This window comes from Aulonocara stuartgranti (assembly GCF_965226115.1).
Source record: "Aulonocara stuartgranti genome assembly, chromosome: 16".
In the NCBI taxonomy this organism is placed as follows: Eukaryota; Metazoa; Chordata; class Actinopteri; order Cichliformes; family Cichlidae; genus Aulonocara; species Aulonocara stuartgranti.
This window is the reverse complement of record NC_138952.1, coordinates 5,796,588-5,816,990: the sequence shown is the minus strand read 5'-3', so window position 1 is coordinate 5,816,990 and position 20,403 is coordinate 5,796,588. Positions and strand designations below refer to the sequence as shown.

At 40.3% G+C, this 20,403-nt stretch overlaps 1 protein-coding gene across 7 annotated transcripts in view; it reads right to left on the bottom strand.

Moving 5' to 3' along the window:
• Positions 1-884: 884 nt before the first annotated feature.
• Positions 885-20,403, bottom strand: part of gulp1a (GULP PTB domain containing engulfment adaptor 1a) — a 94,891-nt gene continuing 75,372 nt past the window's right edge. For 6 of the 7 annotated variants that reach the window (XM_082509012.1, XM_082509013.1, XM_082509015.1 and 3 more), the window contains 10 exons: positions 17,272-17,333; positions 12,475-12,546; positions 7,011-7,109; positions 6,754-6,891; positions 6,444-6,560; positions 4,985-5,071; positions 4,004-4,234; positions 3,650-3,788; positions 3,458-3,552; positions 885-1,655 (listed from right to left, as the gene is read on the bottom strand). In XM_082509012.1, coding sequence (XP_082365138.1) covers positions 1,584-1,655; positions 3,458-3,552; positions 3,650-3,788; positions 4,004-4,234; positions 4,985-5,071; positions 6,444-6,560; positions 6,754-6,891; positions 7,011-7,109; positions 12,475-12,546; positions 17,272-17,333 — 1,112 coding nt within the window. In that variant the 3' untranslated portion in view covers positions 885-1,583. The remainder of the gene's footprint in view (positions 1,656-3,457; positions 3,553-3,649; positions 3,789-4,003; positions 4,235-4,984; positions 5,072-6,443; positions 6,561-6,753; positions 6,892-7,010; positions 7,110-12,474; positions 12,547-17,271; positions 17,334-20,403) is intronic. The other variant, XM_082509018.1, reaches the window with a different exon arrangement.

The following is a 20,403-nucleotide window of genomic DNA, read 5'->3' as shown; positions in this document are numbered from 1 at the left end:
ACTGCAGGTGGTCACAGACCTGACACCAGTCTTTGAAGCAACCATATCAAAGGCATTGAGAGTGTAAGTTCATTGCACACGGTCAAAATCATTTTTGTAATGCCACAGTCTGTGACCGCTGTGACTTCAGAGAAAAACAGGGATCAAATCCTTGTTGTTAGTGTGCATTTGCACTTTAACTAGCAAAATGACACATTCTGTATTAGTGAGTGAAAAAGACGAGAACAACATGTAATCAATGTGATTAAGTTACATCAGCTTTTAAGACCTCTACTGCAAATGTGAAGAGACACCTGCAAGCTAAGCACAGTTCCACAACAACCCCCAACTTCTGCATCAGTTAAAGCTTTCACTGAGCAGCATTAATGAGCTTGGTTCTATGGAGGAGGAGATGCTATCAATGTTAACTTACTATCCTGAGAAAACGTCAATATATTTAGTTGCATTAGTCCAGCAGTATTACACACCCTGCAGAAAGCTAACCACGCTAACTGCAGCTACCATGTACAATACCGCTGTTACAGACCTAAATCTTAACTCTTAAAAGCTCATTATATGTACTTAAAAGTCACAAAAGCATATTGGCTAAAAGAGGCTTTGATATTGCAGAACAGAGCAGTGACATGTAAACATATGGACTCTGTACTTCCTATTGCTAAGAGGACTTCCATTTTTTTTCATGTTTCCCTTTTGTAAGCTGATGGCAATCGCACACAAAATGTCGTGATGGCACTCGGAAAAATTCAAGGGCGTCATTGTGCTTTAGCCGAGCCTACAGCATTATAATAGTTCTGCCACTTGAAGAAAATGTTTCATAAACAAATGCCACATACAAATAAAGTCAGATATAAATTATATAACACAGAAGAATGAGTGAGGAGCAGTTTTCATAGTAGGATTTTCTTTAATATCTGTAACAGCAAAGTCAATTCAACCAAAAGTGAAATAACAGGAATAGAACTGGCTGGACAGAGATAAAAGAGCAGAAAATGAAAGGTAAACACCGAAATGGCAACTCAATCTGGTCAAAATCTGAACAGAACAAAGGACAAAGAGCGGAAAGGTCACTGAAGTAAAAAAGCAAAAGAAAATATCAGGCTGGATTAATCGACTACATAACGTATGAATTAATGTGGAGTAAAATATGCGATGTTAAAAGCTCAAAGGTTTTGTCACAATATAGATTCCATTTATTTTTCTTGCCAGCTTGTGTTTGGCATACAAACAGGAATGTGTTGACAATACAGAATTCAAACGGTGCATACACACATATGAAAATTCTGCCACAGAGTGTACCATTGAACATATCCACTATTTACAACTGTCTCCTCCTGTGCAAGCAAAGGTACTCAAAACTAACACCTCCATACGCATTTTTTGTCTTTTTTTTATTACAAAAATAGCTCTTTACTATAATGGATCTGAGTTTACCTTGAAATATCGAAAACCAATCTAAATGCAAATGCATATAAACCTCAAGATGAAAACTGTGACATCTTGACTCGACCGTGGAGTGGATTTTGGCACTTCTTCTTCATACAAACGGGTTGAAAGTGCACCTCGAAGGGTTCATCTTCTCAGCATCAGCAGCGACTGTCTAGCGGGTCCAGAGAGAAGACGGTGCCCTCTAAGGTTAGTCCCATTTTGAACCCCTCCTGGAAGACATGAAGCCACACAGGGCCGTTTTTATAGACACTCAGGCCCGCTGGAAAAACCTCAGAGGCAAAGACAAGCTAAACGCTACTGACACCGCATCATGCTGGGTCATGCATTTTAGACAAGATCAGAAACGGCAAGGCATGAATCCTAATAGGAAAACTCAATTATAGCAGATCAAAGTAAGTCGAGCTTATTTTGCAAATGAGGCCGTCATGCACCCCCAACATTGTTTATGTGCAAAACAAATATTTTCAAGCTTAAGCAGTGCGTATTTGTTCTTGTTAATCAAAAAGACACAGAGTAAGTCATGAAGAAAGCTGAGCTAATGAAGCTGCCACAGATGCACTGGCAGCGTCGGTGCAGTCTGCAAATGTGAGCGCGTGCAGCTGCATTCAGAGCGTGCAAGACGAAAACACAACAGCACAAGCAGGGGGTAAAGGACTACGAACCATCTCTGCCGCTACGAGTGAGAGAGGGAAAGAGATACGTTCAGCTGTTAGTCATTAAGAAGAGAAAGAACAGGAAGGAGAGAAACATCAGAGCAACGCTGCCTCCTACTGGCGACACGCTGCCAAAGCTCAACAGGTGTTTAACAAACTGAACCTTGGATGTCGCAGTTTTGAAGTCACAACTTTTTAAAGCAAATGTTGTCATTTTCAGGCGGTTTTTACAGATTCATGTGAACATGGTGTAACTACACTGATAACTGTGTGACAGCACGAAAACAGAAGCTGCAGCAGCTTTTCAAACCCTTTTTTCCCATGTCCTGCTATTGCAAACAGAAAAAAAGCACCGCTACAAATCCACTTAATTAGTCTCATCTGTTAACAAGGCTGCGAGGTGTGTTTCTAATAATTACCAATTACAGGACAGGAAGCCCTGCGAATAAATACCACCGACTAAAGGAAACTATTTCAGGATCACTTTTGTAGTTTGTTAGGAAATGATGGATCCAATTAATTCCACTTCTGCACTCACTGACCTTTAACAAGAACGTGCATTTGTCTGTTAACACAAATCTGCTACAGTGGGTGTAAGATAAATTCACACACTTAACAAAAAAAAAGTTGTTATCTTATACATGAGATCATATATTCAAATCCCGATTTATCGCTTTGGATTAAATGACTGAACACAAGCTCCTTTAGCTCTCTCAGTTTTTGGCAATCCCCACAAAGGTTTGAGACGCAGTCTGAAAGCAAAAGTTTATTTCTAATAAGCACCATTGGTTTTTTTTATATTACAGATCTGACTACAATATTAATTTATGGCTCCATCCCAAACACAACAACAATTGCTTGAACTCGCTCTGCTGTAATATCACGACATTTTCATGCAGGCAGGAAAACAGAGTGATACACTAAACACTTTTAATTAACACACTCTTTTATGAACACATTAGTGTTTCTGTGTCTTCTGATTAAAATGAATAAAGGAGCTACTGTTACCCATTGATGAGTCACTAAACCTTTCCTCATTAGATAATTCCACACAAATTGTTTCTATTGCTACTGCATTTTTCTACTCAAACATTATTTATTGTAATAAAGTGTGTACTGTATGGTGGAACTGATGTGGAGGCAATTACCGCGGTGTGCACTGCGGTTAGACAACTGGAGTCTGTTACTAGGTTCAGCTAAGGCGTCGCTTGTGATGCGCAAAGCCTTTATTTACGAAAGCAAGGGGAAAATCTTTAATCTTCAAAGTAATGGTTGTGATAATAAAAAGAAGAAAACAGTTTCACAGTTTAAGCAGCCTGCCTGCAATTCTTCTGAAAGAGACACAGTGATGAGCTCACCTGCATCTCATCCAGCTTTGACTGGATGTCTGGAGGGAAATCAGCTGCCCCGCAGGTGAACGGATCAAACGGCTCTGCACCAAACAAATCTTTACCTACATGCACAGAGCAGATCAACACTGTAATGATCAAGGAGGCACATCGAGGGGGGAGGGGTTAAAACACCGAAATGCAAATAAGTTTTTCACTTACTTATATCTGGTGGCAATGTGGTGGGTGGAGGGGGTGGGCAGCCGTTGCTGGCTGGTGTGGGCACCAGTGGTGTCACAGGGGAGAAGGGAACCATGTCAAAAATGTCTGTCGACTGCGGCTTCATTGAGATACTCCCCGCCTGCATACAAAGTAATGGTTGAGCCACCGGCAGAGACCTGTAAGTTCACCCATGCACAAACTACACAGCTATTTTTCTCTCTTTTTTTTTTTTTGCATCAAAGCAAGGGAAGAAGAAGAAGACGAAGCACAAGCACCACACAGACAAAGGCAGGAGATAACAAGGCTCCAGGGACAGAGAGACAGCACAGAAAAAGAGAAGCGGAGGGTGTTTACGCGAGGCCGCGGGATGCTGCAGCCCTCATTGGGTTTAGGAGGGAGGAGAGCGGGTTTGGCAGGCGGAGGAGTTAGTAGCCCGGTGGACAGGTTGGACTCCGGTGAGCTCATAGGAGTGAGAGTGACAGAGGAGATTTCCAGACAGGAGAGCGACTTGATGCTGTGGCACCAGAAGAGAGAGGACGGCCTCTGCAGCATGTATGCTTCATTAGCTGCGTTTATGTGCAGCGGCTGAGAAAAAGATCGCAGACAGGAAATGACCAGAAAGAGAGAGACAGAGACAATATTATTCAGTGTTGTAGAATAGGGGAGCTGTGGGTAATTGCATTCTCAGGAGGCTGTCACAAGTGCTGGCATTTGCCCCAATTAGATGCTGAATGTATCGCATTCCTCATCAGACCAATCAGGTGTGTAATTGCTTTGCTTCAGATACAGACCCCTGCTGCCTGCCTCCAGATAGGCCTGGTCATTCCAAACCGGAGTCGTGCATTTAATCGCACAAACACAATCAGCAAAGCCAGCTGTCCTTAAAAGTACTTTTAAAACTCAACAGTTTAAATTTAAGTTTAAATCAGGAATCTTTTAGAATTAAACGACGGTTTAGGTTGTGCACTTCTGGCTCATTCAGAATGCTTGAATCACAGATTATGTTATTAAAGAGTGCTATTACATTAGTCAGCTGTTTCGTACATAATGAAAGTCTTTGAATTAAACATCTCAAAAGGAACAAAAGCAGTTTTGTACAACTCAACAATTCAGCTGATTCTAGTGGCGTTGCTTTGCCTGGTATAACAGACACTTCAGGTAGTTTTAGATGGATATTGCAGATATTGGATATTGTAATGCAGTCACTCTATTGTTCCCCGTGGCTACAGTAACTGCTGTTGAAAAGGACAGAAATCAAAGTCTAAGGTCTCATTTTCTTCTGTAAAATCTACTTTTCTAAACTGAAGTTTGGCATGCTACGCAGTTTGTTCTTACTGAAGGTACGTGTGCTATCATCAGCTGTTCTTCAAGCTCTTGCAGTTGTTTCTTTAGTTCAGAGTTTTCCGTTTCCAGTTCTTGAATCTGCAAAAGATACAAACAGAATCAGGACACAGGGCAGCAGCAGAGTGCAGAAAAATATTTGATGTCAAAGTGCAATTTGTGTAATTTGCTTATGATACAGAGTCACGTTCGAACTGCTCACATGTCTTTTTTTTAACAGAATTCGACACAAATGACAAAACACTGTACTTTAGCACACTGCTAAAAACTAACTATTATTAAGTAATTAAGCTGTCGCGTCAACAATGAGATACTGATATTCAACAAATCTTTCCTGAGACTTTGCTGAAATATTGAGATTATAATAATCAAGAAAAACCTATGACGTCTGTGAACTCATCAGACAAGTTGATAAGTAACCAACTCCACACAGCTTTAAGCCACAAAGGTATAGGATAGCAATGGCTAGTTAGCAAGCTAACTTCAGTGCATATCAACAAAATACACAGAAATCTGCCATGATGTCATAACTAAAATTATCGACAAAATATGCAAAAATGTAAGTTAATTATAAACACCTTTAAAACAGCCAACAAAAACACTAGTTTAGTTGTTTCCTGTAAGGTTACATAGTGTTTAACAAATGTTACTCAAATGGGAACCCTGAAAACCATACATTTCACACCTGAGCCTCAAGTCTCGCAGCCCGGTATCAAACGACTCAGGGACCGGTACCGGTCCGAGGCCCGGAGGTTGGGGACCGCTGTATTAGAACACACATGCTGCTTTGCTGAGTATTACCAGCAGGGGGCAGCAGAAGTGATTTTGGGATTAAATCAAAATAAACGGTAGATCCTTGCCAAGCTCTGCTCAATAGCTATTTCTGGACCTTTGCTTCTATCACAAGGTCTTTATCAGCAGATGTTTATTCATGCTGAACAATTTGAACTCAATAATCACTAAACTTTTAACATGGCTCTGTGTCTGCATGTCTGTGTACATGTTCATAAACTGCTGAGTTGGCTGTACTGTTTAACACACTTGAATACACGTCTGCTTAACCACCGTCCTCCAACTGAGGTTAAAGTACACGTGAGGCTGGTGTTTAGCTAAAACATCACGTCCCCAATTTGATCAAATTTATATGAATATCTGAACAAATCCAATTTTAAACACTTCCCATGGGACGGCTCCGTGTTTTCAGCTGGGCATACAATAATTTGACTACAGGCTGGCTCTGTTACAACAGAAGTCTGCGTCATTAATATTCATTAACAGTTTTTTTCCTTTTATCAGCACAGCTTAATCGTCCACACTGGATGATTTAAGACAATCAATAGAAACAAGCTCCGCATTAATTAATAAAAACATCAATGCATCTGCACGGTGGTACACGCTGTCAGAGTGTGTGTGTGTGAGCGAACGAGCTCCGTGAGCTGGATGTGAGACGCACTCGTTTCTGCAGGGTTCCAATCTGTTTCCTGGTTTCCACGTCTTTGCCTCCAGACTCCAAGAACTTCTTGTAGGCCAAATCAAAGGCTTGGCCGATAGTTAAAGTTATCTCTTCTGCCTGAAGCACATAGGAAACAAAGACTGGCTCAAACACTAAATAAATGTGAGTACAGCTGTAGTTTTCACTTAAGCTGATCGTGAAAGGTTAACTGTGAGATGTCAAAATACCTTATTTTTCAGCAATCTGACTCATGTATTTCACATTTGTATCCAAGGAAACAAGCAAGCTTGTTGAAGCGGCAGAGACTTACACATTTTTCACTGTCAAAGACGTAGCAGAGGTGTTTGTTGGACTCTGAGTCTTTGCAGATAAAAGTAAATATCCTTTTATCGGTTTTGTCATCTGCGCAGAAGGATATTCTGTGTAACTGACAGTTATGCTGCACATCCTGGGGGGAAAATAAAGCATTTATTATTTACTCTGCATACGAGAGATGACTTCACAGTGTTTATTTTCCGTATAATCACAGTTGTCATATACAGTTGCCTATATCCTTTCTGGACTCACTTTTGTCTTGGGATCTAGTATCTTCACGCCATAAATGGAGATCTGAAGTTCCACTTTCGGGATCTTCTGTCCCTCCGACTTTTTGATGTGCCTCTGAAACTGCAAGAGGAAAAATTAGTATGATAAAAGTGCAATTAGCATATAAGAAAGTATGCCACATGACACACAAATACAGCTACAGTAAAAGCATGGTAAGACATTTTTACCATATCCTGGATTTCTGCATTTAAAGCTGCAACCAGCTCAAAAATTTAGATACGATGAATGTGTTGGTACTGTTTGTCATATTTCTGCTCAAAGTACAAACGTAAACACTTGTTCTGTTTTGTTCTCTAAGTATATCTGAGACCACATTTCACTTTAGCTGCTAAATATTAAAGCAAGAGCTATTGACATTAGCGAGGTGTCTTATGCTGGTGGCATGACAGATGCAGTTGTAAGGAAAGGACATGCCATGTTTGCTAAGAGTCTGAATCAAAGAGTAAAGCCAAACCAAAGATTTCAGAGATGTAACATTTAGTAGAGCTGAGATGATTATACTTTGAGTACAATTCCCTTTACAGTACACATTGTCATTTGAGGCACTGTTCATGTAAAGATTATGATTATTGCTGCTTTAAAAAGAAAGAAAAAACAGCAGTAAAACTGAATGCTGTTCTCATCAGTGTAGACACAAACCTCTGTGCAGCATATTATCTTTAAATGCTAATTAGACTTGATCGGGGGAAATGCAATCATTAAAGTTTCCTGTTTTACAGAAGAAATTAAAAGTGTGAACCATGTAGTGGGTCCATCTTTGTTCTCTGCCAAAAAACTGTTTAAGTCTTTCTTCATTTTGTTGCCAAGTGTTATAAATACAAAGTGAACTTGGCAGCGAGTTGAGGACAACAACCAATGAAATTAAACGGGAGTGTATGCTGTCAGTTGAGAAGACATGCAAAGAAGCTGATAATATGACAACTCCTTTTTTTTATCTCAAGATAGAGTACAGAGCACAAGATTCTGACACTTGTTTGTCGGGAGAATCTGACCAATCCAAAATCTACAAACTGCAACAGCATTAAAACCATTGACAGGTGAATGACACTGATGGCCTTGTTACAATGGCACCTGTCAAGGTGTGGGATATATTAGACAGAAAGTTAACTGTCATGTCTTGAAGCTGACATGTTGGACACAGAAAATGGCTGTAACAGAAACACAGCGACTTTACCAGAAGCCAGTTGTGAGGGCTATGTGTGGGTTATGGCGCCTTAGGCTCACTGATGCATGCGGAGAATAAAGGCTGACCCGTGTGGTCTAACATCAACTCCAAATTTCTAAAACCTTAATATGGATGTGATAGAGAGGCACTGAGGCACAATGTGCATCCCAGCTTACAGAGTACATCAACTGTATATAAAAGATGGATATTGACATCAGCTGCTGGTTAGTCCAAATGTGAAGCTATGAGCTGAATGGAAACATTGAAACCAAATGTGAGGAGGAAGGTGAGGATCTGACTAAGAAACAAGAAGACAAAGCACGCTCAAGCTTTTCAATGATAACAAAGCAACAGCGTACTTTATCTCACTTCTTTGATTCTAATGGGGAACATGTTTTATAAAATGAACAACACTCTGTAATTAGGACTTAAAGCCATCTTATCAGGAAGGTTTTTGCTGAGGTCACAGAAGCTGAAAGCTGGTTTCCCTTATGTGGACCTGTGAAAAACTAAATACAACCCCATGATTCAGTAGCTTACAGAATTACCTTTAGCAACGATAGCTTGACGTAATCACTCTCCGTATGTATTTATCAGTCTCTCAGATCATTGTGGAGGAATATTGGTCTACACTTCTGCCAAAACGCCTTGAATAGATTGTATTTGATTAGCATCACCTGGCTGCTACCTGTCCTCTGAATTCCTATGGAAGTAAAAATGTTGGAATGCTCAAAAGTGAACAAATAAGGGTTTTGTGTCTGCTGCTTTCCAATCATCTTCTTGCCTGCCTTCTTTGAGCCTGGTGGATGGTTTAAATCTGTCCTCTCTGTAATTCTTCCTTTCAGACTCCTTTGTGCATCCTACTTCCTCCCCATCTCCACCTCAGACACCTGAGCCAAAGCTCTATTCAAGCGAGCTATTCTACACTCTGGTCTAGACACTGTCCTAAATCCTTTTACTGCAGGGATTCAGTCCTGCCACGATGGGTTATCGGAGACTAATCGCCAAATATATTAATTTCTCCATCTCAATAAATCATGTTCGATGTTTTTCAAGTGATCTCTCTTCATTGATATGCACAGTTGAGGCACTTCTGCATGACTTTCACTTTTTAGACCCAAAATTACACCCAACCTTTTTATATGGCTGCATATGAAGCTGTGCAGCTTCAGACCAGCTGAGTGTGTCAAAGCTGACTTCTGTGCAGCACTCAAAGAACATACATGAGCTTTAGAGTGAGAGCATGGACCAATAACACAATGAACTAGTCAGGGAAAGATGTTTCATCTTTTACATTTTGTGCATTTGTGATTTTTTTACAAGAGGCAAAGAGGGCAACTTGGTGTAATGCTGAGAACTCTTGGGTCCAGGCATTCATATGCATGGTATTTTGCCATGTACCACCCACCTAAACACTAGTCACACTGATCCCTGCTGGATGTGGTATTCCCTGACAGAAGTGGCCTCTTTTAGCAGAATAATGCACCTGCCACAGTGCTAAAACTTTTCAGGCATGGATTGAGGGAACTGAACAAAGAGTTCAAGGTGTTTACTTGGCCTCAATTCCCCAGATCTCTATCCAATTCAGCATCTGTCCTTCGCTGGGTCAGGGCTCTTTTGGGGGCACAAGACAGACCTAAACAATCTCAGGCAGCCGGCTTAAGTGTTGGCATGGATCAGTTAGCAGACGAAATCATAAAGACAGGAGCTAAAAGAAGATGCTACCCCACAAATTGGATCACATCATCATCACAAAATCAGTCTGAGATTACACCAAGAGATGGAAGCAACTGAGACCTAAAGCACTTTAAAAAAGTCAGCATTCTTTTCAAAAGCATCCTCACTTTACTTTCACTGCCTTCAGCGGTTACACAGTTGTGAAATTAGAGATACATGTTCGCTAAGTATCTGCTCCTGCCACAAAAATGGATAAAAGAAAGTAATCAGAAGCTTTACCATTTGCCTCCATTAAGAGTTCTTTTATATAGCCTCTAACACTAAAGCAGTAAATTGATGTTTATATAATTTAATACATTTACATTTCAAAGCCTGCAGACACAAACATGACCAGACACGGAGAGAGTGAGAGGACAATAAATGTGTGTTTCATGGAGATGCTTCTTGCTTGAGCAAAACCAAAGGTCATTTATATATACTAAGTGATAGAAGAGTATATTATTTGACCTAAACCATGGAGATGTGCCTTTGAGGCTGTCTCTGAAGTTGCAACATTTTTTTTTCTCTGCACATGATCTCAGGAAGCACAGCTAATGTCGTCCCGACTGCCAGCGTATCTGGGAGCGTAACCATGGAGCCTTGGTCAAAAGCAGATCAAATGCAATGTAACAATAGAGGTACGGGTTTGGAAAAACAAGTCTCCCCCTCCAAGTGGCCTCAGAGATTCAGGTCTTGGCAGGAGAAGACGGGGGGGAGGCCAGCATGCAGCGAGTGCAGCCGCATTACCAAGAAGCCGTGACAAAGAGAGCTGCCCAGGTTTCAGGCTGTTCCCATGCTTAAAGGTTTGATTAGATGTCTGTAAGCTTGAGGAGTATGTGTCTGGAGAGTAACCCAGGTTAAGTGCAATTTTGTGGGCAGGTTTAATGAAACTTTGTGTACTAAACACAAAGGAAGCCCTAAATTACAAATGAGGCTGTTTGTCAAAGTGACTCATCGAGCACTTTCTTAAACGGTTGTTTAGCAACTTATACTACCTCTACGACTTTGACCACTTCTACCTTAATTAAAGAAAACAAATATGGGCTCTGACAGGGTCAAATATAATAGAACTTAACATTTTTACAAAAGTTAAACACTTCAGCTTAAAGTGAGTCCTCAATAAATAAGTTTGTTTTGTTTTCCAAAGCAAGGCTAATTTATGTGTCTTAGGCACAGATGTAACATGAATGCTTAATGAGAAAGCTCTTAAAAGAAAACCAACAAAAACAAATTTATTCCCTCAGTTCCTCCACGCTTCTCCATCTATTTTAGTGTCTTTCAGCTCATTGTTTTGGTTTTGATTTGGAATCACCTGCATAGCACCAGTGCCAAAAAGATATAGTGGTACCAGATCTTCAACTCGTTTAATTCGTTCCCCAATAAAGACAACTGTACCCCTAACGATGACTTTTCACATGTCAGGATTTATCAGTAAAGATGTGGCTTGATGACCATTAGCATAGTTTCCTGTTTTTCCCAAGGGTAGCTTCATCGACAGAGACCACCCTCACTAATTTCTGGTCCACACCCGATCGTTTTGTTTGATACGCCGGCCTAAAATATGACAGCATCTGCTCAGTTCAGAAAATATCTTCAAGGGTTACTCCTGGTAGGCTTTTAAGCAGTAGACAGTTAACACTGCACTTCTGACCACCTTACAAATTCATGTTAATTACTCTGGCTGGCCTCCAAAACTCCTGAGGGGAAAGTCTGCCTCTTAAAAGCTTCTCTGTGTTCAGAAGAATTCTAATGCCAGCCTCAGACTGCATGATCGGTTTCTCTGTGATGACAGTCACTCTGTTGGATTAGGATTTCACACAGTCATGAAATCTTACTCTTTCTGACTAATACCTATGACATACTACAGGTTCCTTCCTCATCGGCCATGTAAGGAAAAAAAGCTGGCTTTCAGCCTTGCAAAGTACCGATATCATTCCTGTTACGCTTTGTCATGTTTACAGCTGCACACAGCTGGTAGAGCGTGCTGTGCTCATACTGGTCAACATCACAGACGTCACAAAACCATAATGCTTTCAGACCAAGTCCATTATGAAAAAACACCCAAGATAAAGCAATCAACTGCTGTCCATGATGGACATTTTCATTCCTAACGCCATTCCCTGCATTGTCTGTACTGGGCCGCTATTGGGCCAGTATCATACAGCCTGGATCTGGTATAATTGTGCATGCCTTGCCCTTTAATGCAGGGCAGGGAGTCTTTTACTATTACAGCTATGGTGATTTAATGATTTATTTCAGGCTAGAACCTGAAACAGCAGCTTTTATTCCTGATGAGTATTTCCTGTAACTAAACTTTACATCTACGCTGAGAAAGGGGGGCTGAACAAACTAATGTGCTTATCCAGCAGTTCTACACAGCTTAGGAGCTGAAAAACTCCAAGGGCACCTTGGTGCTGGCAGATGAGGGAGGGGGGCACTTGCCACTCACTCCCACCTCCCCTGCTCTCAGCCCCTTGTCCAATCTGGTCACTCAAGAATGCTCTGCTGTCCTTTAGGCTACAGCTATCTGGAGACTAGCTTTACCTTGAGCTTTCTGACTGCATCCTTTACAACTTCTGTGCCTTTCGGAGCTTCAACCTCTGTGTTTCCAAGGAACTGAAAAGAGAACAAAAAGACGCACACAGTAAAACAAAAGGTGTAAACAAGTATTTAATTACATAGCCCAATACAAAGAAGATGATGAAGAATACTTCTAAAATTCAAAAAGCAGGTGAGGTGTCAGTGTGTGTATTAATAATATTTAATAATGTGTCAAATCAATTTATGACCTCTCTGATTTGCTTCATTCACTGTGCTCAAATTCATCCTGTTATTTTCTTCTTCATGGTAGGTCTGTCACAGTGAGTCTGTGATAGGTCAACGTAGTCAGGGTTTAAAGCACCGACATGTTTTAATAAAAATACCAATATCTGGCACCAGTGCATCATATTCTGTGCTCCTAAAGGAAATGCTACAGTGTACTTTGGTATTCTGGCCTACGGACATTGGCCAAAAACTAGGTAAACAAATGAATCCATAAAGGATGAGTTGGATCTTTTATCAAACTGTAGGAAAGAGGCTTTCTCAGAGTTTAAAATCTGTGGAGCTTCACGTTTAAGTCACTAAAATCTCCAATTTGTCACTCTGACTTCAAATAAATGTAGATGACCTTTCACATCCTGAAGGCATTAGTATATATTCTTCTTCATCATCTTGCATTTCCTGTATTGCAAAAAGTTATAAAAGTGTCTTTTACACATGAGGATTGGATGAACACACACCAACACACACAGACGCACACGAGCAGCACTTCTGCTGTTCACCAACAGATGGAGCCGTTAACCTTTGAGCCTGAACATCGTGCGCCCCATCTGGCAGCAACAGTTGTAATTGTTGCAGTCACACAGGTTGCTTCGCTGCTTCCTGAGCTTAATGTGTGGAGCCTGTTCCAATATCAGACTTCAAAAACACTGGTGTCAGAGCCTTCAAGGCTGGCACAAACAAAATAACAATGTCTCCCATTGGAAGCTGAAAGCAGCTCCGGCAGTTTGACTGTCTCTGTGACACATTAAAATCTTTGTGATGCAGGCAATGACTTGGCTGTGCTAATACCCATAAAAATTTGGAGTGCGCACTGCCAGCTGCCGTGGCTGTAATAACAAGAGGTGAAATACAGAATTTATTTGTATTTTTTTTAATCTTGCACATGTCTGACAGCACTATAAAAGAACCCTTCCGTCAAAAATCAAATCAATTAATATAGCTTCTCCATCCAAAACGTGTCTGTGTAACTCTTTGGTGGCTGAGAGCCTCTGACGTCTTTCTAAATGCAGTAAGACAGGTGAACTAACACCAGACTGCAAGTTATCAATAGAGCCAGAAGACAGATTGAGGCTTCAGAGCAAAGTGTCAGCATTCTGCATCGGTGTGACAAATGTACTCTCCACACTTATGCTCATCTCTGGGAGTGCTGCTGACAGATGCCCAGAATAGAGTGGAGTAACACTTGTTCCTGACCAGTGCATTCTGGGCTGCGACTGGGGAGGTCTCACAAGGCAAACAGAGCTCGGAGGCTCATCCATCAACTGGTGCACGCAGCTGAAAACGAACCGGCCCTACCTCTCGTTGCCCGCAGAAAGAACTCACATTTTCAACTGCAGACACACACGTGTCAGCCTTGTGGCAGGTCTCAAGTGTTCACTCAGATGACACAACATAGAGCTCAGTTCCAACTCAACATCCATTCGGTGTTCACTCCTCCAAGCTGAAAGTTCTCAGATTTTTTTTTTTTTCTTATACACCTTCAGAAAGGGCAGGATCTGTGTTGTGCATAATTTAAGTGACTTGTGAATGTGACATGATTACTGATGAAAGACATGGCAAATCTAGCAGCTCACCTCTCAACATCCTCTTTCCTCTTTGAGCCCACAGGTCAATCACACTGAAGCTGCTCATAAAAAGCACCGTTAGAATTTGTATAACTGTCCGATCGGATCAAAGAACTGGCAGACCACCGAAATCAAAGCTCACTTCAGTCTCAGCAGTCGTCACTGCGTAAGAAGTTAAAGGTAATACATTTTAAAAACAGTGGACTTAGTTCTTAGCTGGGAAGTTGCTGCTGTGATTTACTGATGACAGCATAACGATTTAGCATGAATATAAAACTGCAGATCTGTTGTGATTGGTGTGGATGTAAAGATACTGCTGCAAATATCAGCGAGGGAGACTTCCTGTGTTACCTGTTCTACAATTGTTCTTAAAATTGAACTCAAACATGATCAATTAAAGTAATTTGATATAGATATTTTATTCCTCTTAGGAATACGTTTAGTAAATTACAAAAGAAGAAAACTCATCAGCGACAATCCACTTTGATAATAAATGAATCATTTCAGTCATTTTTCTAGCACAGATGGAAATAACTTTCAAATCTCTTTCCAGCTTCTTTTAATTTGCTTGTTTTACCAAAGGAACGATCACTTAATTGCGATTTCAGTGAACAAAAAACATGAAGTCCATCTTCTGTGTATTCCCAATTCAGTCTTTACCCGAAGGATCTTAAACCGTAAAACAGATGAACACGCTTGAATCAGCCATCAGTCACCAGTTTTAGTTCCAATTAGCTTATTATCACCTGCACGCAATACTAAAGTTATTTTTCAGCCTACATTTACACCAGGGGCATCATGGTGGGTGATGTATTGTTGCCAGAGATAAAGTTTAGGGGAGTGGCTACTTTGATTGGCAGGTGTTCTGAAAAGGAGCTGCAGTTTGTCGCTGTCTGCTAGGTCGCATTTAACAATATAAGATATTAGATCATGTTTGTGATGCCGTTTCAAAACATTTATAGTTATTTTTGTCTACTGTGTGGTGTAGTTCCTCCAAGAAATTCAGATTTTATTGAGTCAAATTCTAGTATTTTCTTGTTATATCACAGTTAGGATTTGATCTCAGGTTCAGTTCATGAAAGTTTTGAAGTGCCGTCAAATCGAAATGATTGAAGTTATCAAAGATTTTACGTCTTTGTCAACGTTTGAAAATAAAGAAAAAGGGTTCATTTTCTTGAGGCTAAAAGAGAGCTCTCTCTCTCTGCTCTAACTATCTGGCACATTGTTCAGTGAACTGCTAACTGAGCTTATTTTTACAGTACTGAGTGCTTGAAACCTGGGAGATCATGCCAAGCACATTCCCAGCACCCCCCCCAATTCCTTCACTGATGAGTCCTTTACTCAGATCTCAGCAAATTTAACCAGACGGGGATCTCATCGCTCAAAGCAATACAGCGAGTATAGGAACTGACAATGTGCTTTGATTTTAGAGATGTGCCTTCTGCCGGCTTCCTTTGCTTCTTTGCTGCATGCAGGAAGGGAGCTTCAGCAGTTTGCAGGGATATTTTGGAGGCAGTCTTGGAGCTCCACCTCCGTTCCAGCATCGCATTTGTGAAGCACAAGAATGTAGGCCGACAGATTTTGTGCCTCATAGGAGGAAAACTCTGTCGAAATGAAGCAGAAAACCAGCTTGACAGGGGAGTCCTCCCCAAGGGACACAGTCCCTCCTTCCAGGGGTGTTTGCTGGATATTTGAAAAACACCTTTTTTTCCCCCAGTGTTTTATAGCAGATCCTGATTCCAGGCAAGCCTGAGAGCCATTTCATTACAAGTTAGTCCTGCATCAGATCCAAAGTTCTTACCTATTTTGACGTGTGCATGTGCCACTTTACTTAAATCCCCCTCTGTTCACACACTCATTAAAAATAAACAAATCAAGAAGGCTAAAAGACAGAGTCTCCTTCAAATTAAACTTTGATGAGGAAGATTTCCTTCCCCGCATCACAGCACCAAGAGACAACAGCTACTATGAGAGACGAATACAACGGTATCAATTTTTTGACAGTACTTGAGGTGTGTGGGCAGGGAATTAATTTAAACACCATTAAAAATCCAAATTATTTGGAATGCAAGCATGCTGATCCACACAGGTATGCACACATGGGTATTCACAGACGCGGACTAAAGCTTTCTTGGCTGCTGCCTCAAAGCACACTGTGTGCTGTCTATCTTGCGTGCTGCACAATATCGTTTATTATTTAGTAAATATTGATATCTATGACTAGCTAGTTTATTGTGATGGTGCTTTGTTTTCTCTATTATTATGTTGCTCTTTGTTGTTTGCTGTCTCCTCTGTTTGTTTTTTTTGTTTGTTTCTTTTTTCCTCCATACAGGTGACCCAGGAGTTCTTTTTTTTTTTTCTCTCTCTTCCCCCCCTTCTCACCGTCTCTTCTCCCCTTTGGTTTTCTTTCTTTCTCTCCCCCTCTTTCTCTCATTCATTCCCCCTGTCCTATTTATTTAAAAAAAAAAAAAAAAAAAAAAAAAAAAAAAAATGACAAAGGATGAACTGAAGCTCTGCCATCACGTAATGTCGCATACTGCTGTTTCTGATGTCATTTAAAAAAAAAAAAAAAAAAAAAAAAAAATCCAAATTATTGTTACATTGAGGAGAGGGGCTGAGGTTTATCAGCCGTCTCTGTCAGGAATTTTTATGCAGCCTCAACCTAAAACAATGCATCTATGGGCAGTGAAGCTCATTTGCTGGACAATACCAGAGAGTGCAATGAAAGGCCTGGTGCTTATCAGGGGAACTGCATTGTGGGACACACAGACAGAGAGATTTAACAGGCATGACTGGAGGGAATAAACACAGACAAAGGTGGGAGCCACAAAAGAACAGACTTCTTTTTCAACTTGCAATAAAAGTGTCGCAGTTCTTCGCTGTTTCATTATTTTGCAGTCGCCCTGCTCTGACAGAGTTCATTAAAATGTAGCAGGCAAAGAGAGATACCTACCTTGGCATTGTAGGCTATGTAATGCTTGGCCAAAGCTTCTGGGGTGTGCATCCATGATTTATCTGAAATGATACAGACAGCTGACTCAGTATGACAGACTTAATCACCCAAGTTAATACAGTACAGGTACAATTAGCCACATGCATTCAGTGGTTAAATGTGAGGCAGTGAGTAGAAGAAATTAGCTGAACCTTTTAAAGAGGAAAAATGGAGAAAATTGGCTCATTCTGCGAGACGCAGTGCTTCTTTCCCATATATTCACACCTGGAAGCTTCACATCACAAGTACAGTTCACCGCCACACATGTGAGGGTCTAGCAGCATCACTGGAGCACCCTTTTAGGGGCATACCAATGAAAGCTAGGCAAGGGAAAATGCTGATTTTAATTTCACACCTCAAGTTATCCAACATGAAAGGTAATTGGACCTGTGACTTACTGGTCTAAATCCCGCTTCTCAAACTGTGTGTGCTTTGACTGAACGCAGCAAATTTCAGAGGCCGTGCCCTGTATTCAATAAAAATGCAAACGCATGGAAGGAAACTGAGCCCGATGTGCTCTAGGAGGAGCAAATTAGAGGGGAGATGCATCTTTGCAAGTGGACAATGTTTCCATATCACATAAGTATGCGTGCCCTGTTACTCCACTTCAAAATATCAAAAAACAAGATAGAGAAGGTAAGGAGTGGAGGACCTAACGGAGCAGACACAGTGAGAGTGCATTTTACCAGTTAGCTACAGTTATCCAAGCAGACTATATAGAAAACCAGTCAGATTCTTTGTGTTGCTGTCACCTGAGTCGTCGCTAGGAAAAAGTATGTATTCCAAATGTGGACAGCCAGAAAGATGTTTTTGGAGGTTACTTGTCTCCAGAAGCAAGCAAACTAAAAGTGAAGTAGCAATTAAACTTTAAAAAGTGCGACGAAAACTAGAAATGAAGAACTTCAAAGTAAAAGCTGATTTTTTTTTTTAAGTGTTGGTAAGGCAGAGTTTTTACTTTGAAGGCAAGCAGTGTCTGTTACACATTTATTTAAATACAGCTCAGAAGTCAAAATAGCAACAGTTTACAGACAAGTCGGTGTCTTTCATACAAACAACAGGCGACCACAGAAGTCTGCTTGTATCCACAGAGATCACAAGGAGGTTTTTGGTGCAGCACCAGCATTTTACTTACGCTACATGTCTGAGTTTACTTGCTACTCATGTTAAGCAAACTGAGCAAACTGGGTAGTTTGGCTGCCCTCTGTTCAAACACTTATTTGTGTTTTTAGTTTATTAAGTTTGGTGGTTTGGGTACATGTCAGAGTGTGGTAGTAGATTACATCTCTGGTCTCATCATTTGCGAATGTTGTTAGCTAGGTGAACTCGTAACTTGTGTGGTGTTTAGCCACATTAGTTACAATCAGTACAAGGGCGTCTCTCTTCAGTTGTAGGTGGTTACCTGTTTGTTTGATTGCTTCAATTCCTGATAGCTCATTTTGTACATCAGAGACCAAATTAGAGTTAGAAAGACAATAAAATTTGGTATAATTTGGGGTCCACATGCCACTGCATGCAGTGTTTGGTTTCTCAGTAAGATCCACTCTTCACTGTGATACCCAGTTTAAACACAGCAACCCGGTGACCGTCAAAATATTTAAGCTGAGGCCTGACAAGCTGTATGCGCTGGCTGATTGCATATTCTATCAAACACCTATGGGTTTACATAGCCTGGAAATAAACTGTGAAATTCACACAAAATAAATAAATTTGCCTTCCATACTCCTTAAAGCATCTAATTTAATAATCCTGCATTTACCATAACATAATTTTAACCGTTTTTTAGACATGTGGCAGCTTTTGAAACATCAGTAAATCCTTAAATAAATAATATTTGTTTACATAGAGCATGGAGTATTTTGTCTGTGGTGCTTTGATGAAAAGTGACCAATAGGGTGGTCTGCTAATTTGTTCAGTATTGTCTTCGTTCTCTATTTGCAGAGCTAATCAAATGTGAAACTACACACAAATGGAACCATTTATTTTCAAATGGGTCCATCAGATAAAGGATTGCATAAAGTAATATCTTTTGCTAGCATTGGTTAAACTAAATTAGAACTTTAAAACACCATCTCTCTCAGCTGAAACACTACTCCAATGCCAATCAAAAGATAATCTGTGTTTAATCACTTGAGTTTTAGCACCGGTGTATTTGTTTGTTGGGCAAATCATCCCACAGTGCCTATAGTTAGTGATTTACAATTTGCCCTGGAGACAGTCTTTGAAGATTTACACCAACACAAAGTGAGCGGTGGTTCAGAGATCATTACAGGTCACTGATGACACAATCCAAAGCACCCACTATGCCATTTTCAGCATTTCTTAATCACCCACTGATTAAGGATTCTTTTCGCTTTTCATTTCCACATTCATAAACGGCTTATCGCCTCGTTAATGAATCTTGGGACAAAAGATGCATGACTGTGACCTTGGGGCCACTTGGCTCCTGTAGGTTGATTGCGTTAATCAAGACTTTGCAAGGTGCAAACGATGTGATGTCAACTTTACTGCGTCCTCTGCACAGGTACGCTAATTACTTTGTTTACATTCATGTGCTGGCTAAGTGGCTTGATGAATTTAAAGTCTGTTCTAATTAGTGTTAATGTGGTACACCGCATTTGTTTAATTGTGACTGCTTAGGGTTGCTAACCTACAATATTATTCTCAAAGAAACTTTGGCAAAAGAGTATGTAATATGTAATGACGAAATGTTTGGAAGATTTTTTGAGATTATACGTTTTAATTATAATAATTTATTTAGCAATTGTTTAAATTCACAGATTTAATGTGATGGATATTTACCTGCCAAAAACAAATACAAACTATTGTGAATGCGTAATATTTGACCATATGCTGTTAAAACTCAAACTAAATGGATGCAATACATTTAAAATAATCTGGGTTAACACGACTGACTATTTTTACAGCTGTAAGGCAAACTGTGTTGACTTGTTTGAGTAATTTTTGATGGGGAAATATGAATCACATTAAGTTTATTAAATTGTTTATTTTAAAATAAGCGCCCGTACTGTGTTTTCTATCCAAATGAATAGAAAACACAATACTGTGCAGAAGTCTTGAGCTACCCATCATTAT